The 14,032-nt window shown below is 40.8% G+C and overlaps 1 protein-coding gene across 1 annotated transcript in view; it reads left to right on the top strand.

Moving 5' to 3' along the window:
• Positions 1 to 14,032, top strand: part of e4f1 (E4F transcription factor 1) — a 43,068-nt gene that overhangs the window by 13,658 nt on the left and 15,378 nt on the right. Inside the window, exons 4-10 of the mRNA XM_052021400.1 lie at positions 650 to 867; positions 1,329 to 1,449; positions 2,135 to 2,237; positions 3,420 to 3,457; positions 4,178 to 4,350; positions 5,803 to 6,006; positions 11,236 to 11,341. Of these exons, the coding sequence (XP_051877360.1) occupies positions 650 to 867; positions 1,329 to 1,449; positions 2,135 to 2,237; positions 3,420 to 3,457; positions 4,178 to 4,350; positions 5,803 to 6,006; positions 11,236 to 11,341 (963 nt within the window). The remainder of the gene's footprint in view (positions 1 to 649; positions 868 to 1,328; positions 1,450 to 2,134; positions 2,238 to 3,419; positions 3,458 to 4,177; positions 4,351 to 5,802; positions 6,007 to 11,235; positions 11,342 to 14,032) is intronic.

Consider the following 14,032-nt stretch of genomic DNA (forward strand, 5'->3'; position numbering starts at 1 on the left):
ACCTCAAAAGAGCAGTGCATGCAAGATGTCCCAAGAATCTCACAGAACTATAAGACTTTTGCAAGGAAGAATGGGCGAAAATCCCCCAAACAAGAATTGAAAGACTCTTAGCTGGCTACAGAAAGCGTTTACAAGCTGTGATACTTGCCAAAGGGGGTGTTACTAAGTACTGACCATGCAGGGTGCCCAAACTTTTGCTTTGGGCCCTTTTCCTTTTTTGTTATTTTGAAACTGTAAAAGATGGAAAATAAAAAAGTAATGTTGCTTAAAATATTAAAGAAATGTGTCATCTTTAACTTTATGCCTTTTGGAAATCAGGTCATCTTTTACTCACTTAGCTATTCACAATAACAGAAATTTTGACCAGGGGTGCCCAAACTTTTGCATGCCACTGTACCTCTTGTGGGACTTTCTGAACTAGATGCAGTACTTAAACACTGATCTCATGGTGAAATTCACTGCCTCATTCTCTCAGTCAGGCATCTCATTTAAGAATATTTTGAGGGGAAAGTTTGAGAAGCTCGAATGATACTGTGCAGTATTCAAAGAATCACATCTGTCTTGGGTCAATATAATGCTTCTTCAGGATTGGCAGTGCATTCTGACTCAGGTCAGTGCGATACCTTCTAAGTTTTGATTCTGTTTCCAGATGATGGGACCAACAAGGCATGTCGGATCTCAGAGGAGCAATTCTGCGAATACCCTCAGCTCCAGCAGGGTGAACAGCTCACCAGTGAAGAGACTGATGGTCAGAGCTGTCAGAAGAACTTGGAGGAAGAGAGTGGGGCTGAAAAGAAGAGATATGAGATGGTTCTGACTGACGAAGGAAGATTCATGTGTCAAGTCTGTGAAAAGACCTTTAAAACGGTCAGTTTGATTCCCAAGACTTTGGGAGTGATGGCAGTTACAAGCTAATGGTAATAAACTACAATCATTAATAAAATGTGAAGTGGAGTATTTTGCTATAAAAAGATGGTTGAAAGTAACCAAGCAAAATGTTATTTTTTTGAAGAGAAAGTAGACGTGTTCTCCATTTACAGCATGTGTAAGAATTGTGAAACCTTGCAGCCAGGAGTCTGTCCCTGAAAGTATTCAGTAGCCAGTTGACTTGAAAAGTGGGGAGTGTAGAGGCTCTGGACACACACCCAGTTAAAGGGCTCTATTACAGTTTGTTAATTAACAAACTTGTGGATCTGCAACATTAGTTTGTTTAACGAGATTTAATTTCTGCTGTATCTGATATCAGTTTCAGAAGTTCAAGCTTGGGTGTGTGTATGTAACTTGAATCCACTAGCCTTTACTCAGAGGATCTGATGCTGTGTTTACAGGCTGTCATCCTAAAGGCACATATGGTTACCCATAGTGACAAGAAGCCTTTCAAATGCAAGATATGTGGAATGGCTTTCAGAACCAAGGGATCTTTAGTTAGACACAATCGACGGCACACAGGTGAGGAACACCATCTGAGGCAAATGTTCTGGCTCTAACACGTTTTGCATCTCATTTATCTTTGCACCATTATCAACCATTTTAAACTTTCATTGTGTTGGATGTGACAGTCATTTTACCAACTTGGCTGAGGCTGCTGCTGCATTGAAGTGATCCTGCAATCCTCTTATTTCTCCTCCAGTGTACACGTTAAGTTCTAACACTGTAGCTGTGGTAAACTGCAGCCCTGTTGCTCATTGCACCCTTACTAATACTTTACTAATATTAATCCAGTTCCATGACACTATAGCGCTCGATAACTTCTGAACAGATTTATAACTTTGCTGTGTGTCCCTATATTCTCATTTTCTGTTACTCGTCTCTTGTGTCAGTTTATATCCTCACACTTTGACGACCAAGTACTCAACATAATTCTATTGCCTTCCTGTATCATATTTTAGAGTGGACTTCATTTCATTGTGAAGTTTACAGCATGAATAGACTGAGTTTTGTAAGCTGAGTTTTATTTGACTGGCTCGAGTGTTAGTCTGATCATAGATAAATAATATTGCAGATTACCAACTCAGTGGGTTAAAACAATTGAACTCTTGAGAAGAAGAGGGAATGTCCATCATATTCTCTTGTATTGGAAGGATTGCTGGAATTTTACTTTGAAGGTTTAAACGCTATAATGTTGCCCACAGAGAGCGGACGTATAAGTGCCGGATTGGTGGGATGAGTATTTTCGGGAATCTGGAGCACTCACCTCGCCACCTGAAGGCTATCACTCCTTGTATAGAGAAAGTGAAGTTCCAGCAGAGAAATTAATTTCAACAACCCAGCCAAGAGGGATCAGTGAATAAACCTGAAACTCAGGAAGGTATGGCACTGACCAAGTGCATTATATGATACATTATCCACTTGGAACTTCAGCCATAGTCACCACATTGGATCAAGGCTGTTTTTTAAAATGGGTTAAGGCAACACGCAGTGATTCAGACCAGTGAAGCATGCAAGCTCAAATTAGTTTCCAATGTTAGCTATAATCGTAAGGGGGGGGCTGGAATTGAAAGGATGAAAGTATTTTTTACAGCTGAATGGAACTGTGATTGACCTGTCAAGAAGGATATTTTGGCATAGGAAGAGGTTGTAGAGTTATAGATACAGCATGGATACAAGCCCTTAGGCCCACCAAGTCAAGTCAACCATTGAACATCTATTTTAAACTAGTCCTACCCTAACCCATTTTATTCTCTCTGTATTCCCATCAGCTCCCCCACTCCCCCCTCCCCCCCACTCCCCCCCACACCACCCACCCCAAGATTCCACCATTCATCTACACACTAGGGGCAATTTACAGTGGCCAGTTAAGTTACCAACCTGCACACCATTGGCATGTGTGTAGTAACCAGAGCACCCAGAGGCAACTCATGGGGTCACAGGGAGAAAGTGTAAACCCCACATAGACAGCACCCAAGGTCAGGATTGAACCCTCCTCACTGTAGTCGTGAGGCAGCAACTCTACTGGCTGCGGCAAAGTGGTGCCCCCTGCACTTGGATGGAATGATGTTGGGGCTCGAGGGATTGATTTAAAAGGACAGGTTGCATAAACTAGGCTTTTGTTCCCTCCAATGCTGAAATTAAGTGGATGCTAATTGAGATGTTCTTAGGATTTTTGTTGTGAGAATGGAAGGATTGAGTGGAAATCCAGAAACAAAGGGCATAGCAAAACTGCAGATAGGCCATTTCACAGTTCCTCAGAGGACTCTGGAAGTTTAGATTCTCTTCCCTTTCAAGGCTATGAGTGGGTGATAGGGTTAGGTCATTTGAAAGTAGTAATAGATTCTGTTCAGGAAAGTATTCAGGATTACAAAACCAAGGTATGTAGATGGAGTTGAGATAGAAATTAGCCTGTTGTAATTGAATAATGGATTGGGCATGGGGAATCTCAATGGACTCCGTCTGCCCCTATATCCTTTGCTGTGTTCCAGTCTGAGCAACAATATGCAGAAGTTCTTTTTATTTGCTTGTGCAATACAGTAGGGTAGCAAGCTTAGCATTTATATTTGTAATTGTCCCTGAGAAGATGGTGGTTGCCAATCTTTCTTTGGTTTGTTAAGCCATTTCAGAAAGCTGATTCACAATAGCCCAGTTATTATGAATCAAGAATTACGTATAGGCCAGGCTGAGTAGGGATGACAGATTTCTATTCCTAAAGGATGATGGATTTTCAAAAGTTTTGTAGCATTGCTGTAGTACCTTTTTATTCCAAACATTTTTCACCTAAATGATTTAAATTTCCCTGATGAACTGAACCCATGTCTCTGGATTATTAGTCCAGTGATGTAACCATTATGCCATATTCCCTGAAGAAAAAGAAAGTTTCAAGGAGAAAAGGAAATAAATTGTCAATGAGCATTCAGTAGTAGGTGGTGAGTGGCCACTAAGCAGTTCAACAAAGTATTAAATACAAATATAAAAATTATAGTTCATTTAACCACATCCCCTATTCAAAATTTAATCTCTTGTTTACTGTTTTAGGCAGCACATAATCAGAAATGATTATTGTTACCTTAAAAAAGTTTCTTTGTAATAATGGTTGGCTACCAGTGTCCTGTGGTCCACATCACTAACAGGCAAAATGGTGGGGTGGGCTTTGTATTGTCAACATAGTAACTGAAGGTTTGTGTGATGTAACATTCAGCAAGGCTTATTTGCCCTCCACACCTAATATCTTTTAATCTTACAGTAAATAAACAGATTGAAGAGTTGGTTTCTGCAGCAGCACCAGAGTCTCCAGAAACAACAGCAGTGATCAGTGTGCTTACGAATTCTGAAGGAAGCATCGAGGAAGTGCAAGTTCATGACGTGAGCCAGGCTCTGGATTCAGAAGCTGCACAGAAATATCACCAACACAGCCAGGTATTTTTGGTCAGGAAAGGTCAAACATTTTATCTTAAGAGTGAAACAATATAGACAGAAAGCTGTTCTTTTATAAAAGGTGTTAAACAATAAACAAAGCCTCGTAGTTTTAGGAATTGGTTTAGCTACAGATAAAGGAATGAAATAGGCCCATAATTCTCTGCTGTATCTCTTTTCATAAGCAGGCAAGTAACACTTGTCACTCTTCAATCCTTTGCTATAATTTCCTGTTTTAAAATAAACTGTGGCGAGTGTTTCTGCAATCTCCTGCCTAGTGTTTTCTGTATTTGGGATATGTATCCTGTGACTTTTTTTTCTCTTTTTATTCTTACATCAATTTTTGAAATTTGTTTCCAGAGGATATCTGTCTTCCTCATCATCCTCTGTTATCCCTAAAACAGTTTGTTGTCATCCTTCTGAGGCAAACTACTTACTAATCAGCTTTAATGTCTCACTACTTCGTCAGAAGGTTCTGTGTTCGAGTTTCCACTCAGAGACTTGAGTATGTAATCAACAATGGCATTCCATTGCAGTAGTAAGGAAGTGCATGTGGTCAGAGCTATCGCTTTTCAGATAAGACATTAAACCATAGCCCTTTGAGATGCGAAATGTACCATGGCACAATGTTGAAGAATAACTGGGGAGTTATGCCCAGTTTCCCGATCAATAGTTATCCATAAATAACACCATTAAAAAAGATTATCTGGTCATTATTACATAAATGTTTATATATGTTGACAGAAATGTTTACCACTTACAAAGATACTTCATTGACTGCAAAGGTCTTTGTGACATCTTGAGATTGTGAAAGATTCTAAAGTTTAAAAATAGAAAGTACAAAATGGTTATCTTCAATGCACATCTTCCTTGAGCCAGTTTTTTTACTTGTGCTTATAACTATTGACTACACTGGCTTTTAATTTCAATGTACCCTCGAATGTCACTTTACAAGCCTGTAAAAAGCATGCTTTCTCTATAATTTCCATCTCTAAGACTGGTCACTAGTCTTGCGTCTCTTCCCTGCACTGTCTCCAATACTAAATCTTTTCTATCTCGCTCTAAAATGACACAGTATTCAATAGCATCTGCAGTCTCTTGTTTCTCCAGTATTCAACAGTGACTTGTATTCCACTGTTTTGACAATGAAATCCAGTATTCTTTTGCATTTTTATGACAAATTGGTTCTTATATAAAGTTGTGAGGGCAAGGACCATTGGCAGGACTGATAGCAGGGGTCAGCTGCAAGAAAGAGCAGCACAGGTGAAAGCAACAGTAAAGGAAATGTAAGGATGCATGAAGATGGACAAATGGGCTTCCTCATTCATAATCAACTAACACACAGATTGGCCAATAATTCATATGTGTGAAAGGGAGTCATAACTCTAGAACTTTGGTAGTTTGACTTATGCATTTGAAATATAGATCGTGCTCAATATTGTCTTCTTTCTCAAGTCACCTGCTTCCACGGAGCTGGCTCCAGAGGAGACTACCGATGAGAATCTGATCTGTCAGGCCATGAGGAATTCTGGGATTGTCATAGAAACTGTTACCATTGGAGATTCCCAGAAATCCACAGAAACACCTCCGTTGACTGCTGAAGGAGGCACAGAAGAAGGCATTGTGGAGGACTGTGTTGTGATGGAGGAAGATGATACGGTACCTTTTAGTCTACCAGTTTTCCCAGAGTTGTCAATTGGAGCCTGGGTGTCCGAGTTTCCTCTCCAGCACCATCCTTATCTACCAGCCCCCGCCCCCCCCCCCCCCCCCCCCCGACCCCCAACTTACTCCTCCAATATCTGAGTGTGTGCATTTCCCTTCAGTGATCCAGTGGACTCTGGAGATGGTGGCATACAGATTGTTATTGATCTGGATGAATGATCTGGAGATATGAGTTCAAATCCCACCACAGCAGAAGCATTTAATTATTGTGAAATTTAAGTGTCCATTAAACTACTGTACAAGTTGTAAAAGCCAGTACCCTTAAGGAAAGAAATCTGTCCTTTTACTAGTCTGTGACTCCACACCCACGGCACGTTTGTTGATTCCTAACTGATTGTTCAGAGCACTGCTTGCAGCAAAGGCTGTAGGACCAGGCAACATCTGGCAGTGTGGTTGAACACTCATACTATTGAACACTCATACTCCAGAACTAATTGCACCTCTAGATATTGTTCTGGAACATTTACAGCATGAGCAGCTATGTGATAAAGTGAAAAATTGCCCAGGCACACTATGTCCACAAAAAGACCAGATAAGTCCAATTTGGCCAATTATCTCCCCATCAGCAGAGTGACAGAAGGTGTCATTGATGCTCTCAGGTTTGTCATGATGCTCAGTTTGAGTTCTGTCAGTAACACTTGATTTCACTCTTCAGTATAGCCTTGGTCCGAATATGGACCCAAAATCTTAATTTCAAAGGCAAGATAAGAGGGGCAGGCCTTGACATCAAGGCAATGTTTGTCTGAGTGTGTTGTCACAAGTACAGAAGTAAATTCGAATCGGGGAAATTCTCCACTGGGCTCATAGCTCACACAAATGGTATGGCTATGGTTGTTGTTCAGGGCATTGCCCTAAACAGTCCTTCCAGGTGAGGCAGTCCTTCACATGTCAATCCATCGGTATCATTTATTGCATCTGGTGCTCCTGGTGCGGTGTCCTCTATGTCGATGAGACCTGACGCAGATTGGGGGATTGCTTCTTGGAGCACCTTCGCTCTATCCACTGTACTAGCCAGGATCTCCTGGTGGCCAGCCATTTTAATTCCATTTCCCATTCCCACACTGCCACGTCTGTCCATGGCCTCCTCTACTGCCAAGTTGAGGCTGGATGCAGATTAGAGGAACAGCACCTCATATCCCACCTTGGTAGTCTCCAGACTGACGGCATGAACATCGATTTCTCTAACTTCCGGTAATCACTCCCCTCTGTCCCCTTTACCCCTTTCTCTTTCCCTACCCTGCCCTCTTGGTATGCATATCCCTTACACATTCCTCCTTCTGGTTCCCTTCCTCACCTCCTTCCCTTTATTCCATGGTCCACTGTCCTCTCCTATCAGATTCTATCTTCTTCATTGCTTTGTCACTTCCACCTATCACCTCCCAGCTTCTTACATCATTCCTACTCTCCCCCTCCCTCACCTGCCTATCACCTCCCTCTCGGCTGAATCCATCAATCACCGGCCAGCTCTTGCTCCACCCCTTCCCCCCCACCTTTTTATACTGGCTGTCTCCCCTCTTTCTTTCCAGTCCTGATGAAGGGTCTCAACCCGAAATGTCAACTGTGCTGATCCACTGAGTTCCTCCAGTTTGTGTGTTGCTCCAGATTTCCAGCATCTGCAGTTTCTCTTGTGCCTAACTATTTCCAGCTGCATTCGTTATCAATGAGCTTCCTTCCATCATGTCAGAAGTTGGGGAGTCTGCTCATGATCGCATAATGTTTATTTCTACTTGCAAACTCATCTGAAAGTGAAATGGTCAGTGCTTACCTGCAGCAAGATCCAGACAATATTGAGGCATAGGCCGATAAATCGCAAGTAACAAGTTCAGAAGTGGAAACTTGTCACCTACACTTAATATTTAACTGCATTACCTTTGCTGAGTGCTATAACATCAACATCCTGAGGGTTCATCATCAACCAGAAACTCAGCCGGACTAGTCACATAGCTATTATGGTTGTAACAGACTGGATATCCTTTGGTTCCAGATTTTCCTGGAAAATTTTTACTATTAATAAGGTGCACGTGAGGAATGTGATTTAAAAAAATTCCACTGGCCTGATGATTCAGCTCTAATGAAACTTGAAGTTTTAAACCATTCTGGACAAAATAGTTTGCTTGGTTAGCACCCCATTCACTCCCTCCACCATTGGCATAGCACAGCTGCAGAGTGTACCATTTACAAATGTATTACAGTCCCTGGCTCCTCTGAAGGCACCTCCTAAACTGCAACCCTTACAACCGAAGGGCAATAGGTGCATGGAGCACCAACAACTGCAGGTTCCCCTCCAAGTCATACATCATCCTGTCCTGGAAATGTATTACTATTCCTTCTTAATTGCTGGTTTTAATTCCTGGAGCTCCCGACCCATACAATGGAAGTATCTTCAGAAGCACTGCAGTAGTTCATGAAGGTGGCTCATTGTCATATTCTAGAGAAAAATTAGAAATGTATGGTAGATGCTGGCCTTGCTTGTGTTGACCTCATCCAGTAAGGCATTAGAAAGTAAACTTGTGCCTCTCTCCACAGACACTGCCTAACTTGCTTAGTTTTTCCAACATTTTCCATTTCAGTGTAGTGCCTAAATATGACATTGTTGTCTGTAAACCGAAGGGTAAAGCCAGTTTGAAGCATTGCGAGGATTAAACATCTATCTTTGTCTCCATGAGCTGAGCTGCTAAGCTCTAAATGTCACATCGTTATAGGTTGGGCTTGCCTATGTCTACATCTGCTGCAGCGATATTTTCCAGTTTTTCAGAGCCAAAATCATTGCTTTTAACAGATGTGGCTCAGGCTTTGTACTCCCTCTGCATGTATTTTAAGATCATCTTTCCAGATCAATCACAGATAATGTTGGGCTCATTACTGACTGCTATGTTTATCTCTAAAACATTAGTGGCAATACTTCAAAAGTAATAAGTTGGCTATGAGAAACTTTTTGGCTTCCTTGAGATCCGAGACATTATATGTAGGTGGTGTTTCTAGTTTTATCTTTTGGTTTTGATTTTGATATTTTCATTTTGTTATAGAATCATAAAATCGTACAGCACAGAAACAGGCGCTTTCAGCCCACCTTGTCCATGCCAACCGTGATGCCTATCTATGCTAATCCCATTTGCCTGCATTAGACCCATATCCCTCTACACCTTTCCAATCCAAGTACCTTTCTAAATGCCTTTTAAACGTAATTGTATCTGCCTCCATCACCTCCTCTGGCAGTTTGTTACAGATATTCAGCACCCTCTGTGTGAAAAACATAGCCTCACATCTCCTTTACATTTCACCCCTCTCACCACAAACCTGTGCACTCAAGTTCTAGGCTCCCCTACCCTGGGAAAAAGATTCTGACTATCCTATCTATGGCCCTCATAATTTTATAACCTCTGTAAGGTTACCTCTCAGCGTTCTATGTTCCAGTGAGAATAAACACAGTATATCGAATTGCTCCTTAATAACTGCAGCCTTTCATCCCAGGCAACATCCTAATGAATCTCTTCTGCCCTCTCTATTGCTACCACATCCTTCCTATAGTATGGTGACCAAAACTGTACATAATACTCTAAGTGCGATCTAACAGCTGCAACATGACATCCCAACTTTTGTACTCGATGCCTTGGCCTATGAAGGCAAGCATACCAAAACCCTTCTTCATTACTCTATCTACCTATGTTGCCTCTTTCAGGGAGCTATGGACTTGCACCCCAAGGTCTCTCTGTACATTAATGTTCCTAATGTCCCTGCCATTTACTCTATATGTCCAACCAGAATTTAACCAGTTTTTCCCATTCCCTGTGAAATTTCATAGCACAGCTCATGTACAAGACTGCAGCAGGTACGGCCTACAGGGTTTACCACCACAAATTGCCAAAATCTCCTCAGCAGAATCTCCCAACCACTAGCATCTGTACAAGTGAGAGCACAACAACTTCCAATTCCCCTCATGTTCTTTACCAGTCTGATTTGGAGATATCTTGCTGCTCCGTAATTATTTCTAGGTCAAGGTCTCTGTAGTCCCTCTCTAGTAGTAATGTGCAAGTTGCAGAAATTCAAGAAGGCCATGCACCACCACTTTCTTAAGGGGCAACTAGGGATGATGGGCATTAAAAAAAAACAACCTTGCCAGCAGCATTCACATCCAAATAATGGCTGTTCTTCTATGGTTTTTACGCTTCACTGTTAAATAATACAATGCTGTCTTGTTCAGTTAATCTCTTCAGCAACATTTCAAGCTCAATAAGCCCTTGCACGCGCACACATTTATTTAGGCCATCTTCTCGCTTACCTAATGACAGTTCTAAAATGATGGCATGTTTTGTGTGGTTCCTCAACCACTGAAAATGATTTTTCTCCCTTAATTTTGTCTAAACGCTATTAACTTTTTTAGGTCTCTTGGCCTTGTCTTCTCCAGTAAACTATATCCAGTGTCTCATGTTTGTTCAAATAAATAGTTTCTGATTCCTGATAGCAATTTGTTTCAACCTAAGATGAAATTTGTCCTTTTCTAGGTCTTGGCCTGAGGTTTTGAGTAGGGAACCTGGAGGGTATCCACATTTCACTGTAATGTTTATGTTCACTGAGATTTCCTTCATTACATTTGTATGCCTTGATCCATTTGTAAATCTGGGAAGGATGAATTCCTCCTTCACCAAATCCCTCTTGTGGAGTGATGAGAGGGAGCCCAAGGAGTATAATATAGGGTAAGATTCTGATAGTTAAGTACACTTTACACTTCCTATTCTTTCACAAGATATGGGTGCACTGTCAAGGCCAGCATTTATTGCCCATCCCTAATTGCTCTTGAACTGAATTGTTTGCTTGGTGATTTCAGAGACCAATTTAAAGTCAACTGTATTGTGGTAAGTCTAGAATCATATTTGGGTCAACCAGATAAGGTTACCAACAGCAGGTTTTTTCCCTAATGAGATTAGCAAAACAGATTTTTTAAACATCAATTCTGTTGTTTCATGGCTGCTGTATCTAATTTTTGTTTCAGATGTAACAAAAGCTGAGTTAACTTGCTCTAATTTCCCCGATGCAGTGAAGAGAATTGAATTTGTGTTTCTAGATCTTTCATCCAGATTATAGATTAGCGGTCCAGTAACACAATCATCATACTACTGTTCCATATTTTATGAGCTACCAATTAAATATTATGTCTTTCACATGTAGGCAGACTTAAAAAGTGATAGCAACTGCAAACAGTTCAAGTGCCCTCACTGCAGTCGAGTGTTCCGCGGATCTAGCTATTTGCGCCTACACATTAAAGCCCATTTAGGTAAGTGGATCAAGTATATGAGTCGCACAAACTCATCTTAATCTCATGATTGTTTACAGTGATGTTTTTCATCCCAATAAGAACAAATAGCACCTTGACTTAATAAACTTCACAGGAGCATTGTGCCAAAAATTTGATTCTGAGATGTGCAATAAAGCAGATTCAGAGGAGTGCAAAAGCTTTGGAGGATCACCACACGGAGTTCTTCCAATCAACAATAAAAATGTTAAAGCGTTGCAGTGCATTAGATGCAGTGAGAGAAGCTCGCCTTCACTGACCAATTCCACTTCATTATACGTTTCTTTCCAGCAATACACCAAACTAGCTCCTGACGTAATTGATGCTGTCTGCTTCTCTGGAAGTTGTACTACTCTGTTGATAAGAAACTTTGCAATCTTTGATTTTCTTTCTTGCTAACTTCTTCAGTTCTATCTTGTGCACTAACTGGGATTTATGTACTGCATGTTGAGTGATATACCTGAATCAATTTTATTCATTTCTTCAATAAGATCATTTCTTTTCATGTTAGTTTGCTGCCTTGGGTGTACATAGCAAATGTAAGGAATTGTTCAAAAAAAGTGCTTCTGATGAACACAGCGATAAATCTCTTTGCTGGTGTGAATGCCTTCTTTATCCAATATTCTGATTTATATATTACTGATTGTCTTTGAATGTCACCTCCTGATGCTATGTGGCTGCAAATACAGTTGTTTCCTTTACTTTTTACTCTCTCCCTTTACTCCCAGATTCCATGCATTGTTGCAAAGTCATGATGCATGTGTTGCAATGGAATATGATTAATAGGTTATTGTATCTTAATTTTTTGGTGTTTATCAAGCTCTCAAAGTACTGACTATATGTGACAGACAATGTGGGGCAGTTTGGGAGTGCAGATGCAGCGTTATCAGAGCTCACTTTATCATTCTGTCATGGAGCACCTTGCCTTTCATAGTGGACAAGCATAAGAACAGAAGTAATAGGAACAGGCATTGGCCATTTGGCCCCTTGTGCCAATGATCTTTTGCTGCAGAGTGTCTTTCTTGCACTAAAACCACAAGAACACAAGAAAATAGGAGGAGGAGTTGGCCACTCAGTCCCTCAAGGCTGCCTTGCCATTCAAGATGATCATGGCTGATCTATGCTGGCCTCAGCTCAGTTCCCCATAACACTCAATTCCTCAATCTTTCAAATCCATCTCCACCTTAAATACATCTAATGATCCAGCTTCACCACCCACAAGCAGAGAATTCAAGAAATTCACCACTGTCCGATGTAGTATCCACTGTATTTCAAACCATATCTATTAACTCCCTTAATAGCCAAAGTCTTACCTATCTATTTTGAATATAGTAGGAGAGTGAGCATTTACAGCCCTTCAGGGTAGGAAATTCCAAAGATTCATCCCCTTCTTAGTGAAGACATTTCTTCTTATATCTGTCCTGAATGGATTACCACTTATTTTGAGACCGTGACCTGAGACAACCCACTCACACGGAGCATCAATTCTTCGTCTACTCTCACATGCCCTGTAAGAATTTAATAGGTTTCAAGAGGCTATCTCTCCTAAATGCTACAGAATATAGGGATATTCTGTTTAATCTCTCCTGACATGACAAATCCTGGGAATCAATCTCCCTTTATCGCAAGTATATCCTTCCTTAGGGAGGAATACCAGACATATACAAAACACTCTGGATGCAATTTCATTGGGGCACTATATAATTTGAACATGATGCCCCTACTCTTGTACTCAAATCTTCATGCATTAAAGCCCAATGAATTGCTTGCCTTCCTAATTGTTTGCTGTACCTGAATATTAACTCTGTGATTCATATACAAGCATTCCTAGGTCTCTTGAAACACCAACATCTTTCATTTTATCATTATTTAAAAAGTACTCCAACTTTATTCTTTTCTGCCAAAGTGGATGAACACTAATTTTTCCAAGTTATGTTCCACTTAACATGCCCTTGTCCATTTGTTTCACCAGTCCATGGCATCCTGAAACTTTGCTGCACCCTCCTCACAACCCACACTTGTACCCAGCATCTGTATCATCTGGCAAACCTGAATATGTTGCTCTTGATCTGCTCATCCAAATACTGATCTAGATTGCACAGCTAAGCCCCTATACCGATCCCAATGGCACTTCACTGGTCACAGCCTCCCAACCCAACAATGATCCATTTATTACAACTTTGTTTTCTGTCCATCAGCCAGTCTTCAATCTACATCAGTATATTGCTTTCAGTACTATGCACTCTTGTTTAATTATCCTTTGTGTGGTACCTTATTGAAAGCCTTCTGAAAGTCCAAACATATCAATCTATGTTGCCATTCACAGACAAACCTCAAAAGCAAATTTCCCTTTCATAAGTACCTGGTGTCTCTGTCCAATCCCAATACCACATCCTCAATATGAGATTTCAGTATTTTGCCTAATAATGACATCAGGCAAATGTAATTCCGCTGTTTAAGAAAGGAGGGAGGCAGCAAAAGGGAAATTACAGGCCTATTAGTCTGACATCGGTGGTTGGAAAGTTATTGGAGTTGATCCTCAAGGACAAGGTTATGGAATACCTAGAGGTGCATTACAAGATAGGTCCAAGTCATCATGGTTTCCTTAAGGGAAGATCCTGTCTGACCAACCTATTGGAATTTTTTGAGGTAATCTCAAGTAGGATGGACAAG

The sequence above is a fragment of the Pristis pectinata genome, chromosome 8, assembly GCF_009764475.1.
Source record: "Pristis pectinata isolate sPriPec2 chromosome 8, sPriPec2.1.pri, whole genome shotgun sequence".
NCBI lineage: Eukaryota > Metazoa > Chordata > Chondrichthyes > Rhinopristiformes > Pristidae > Pristis > Pristis pectinata.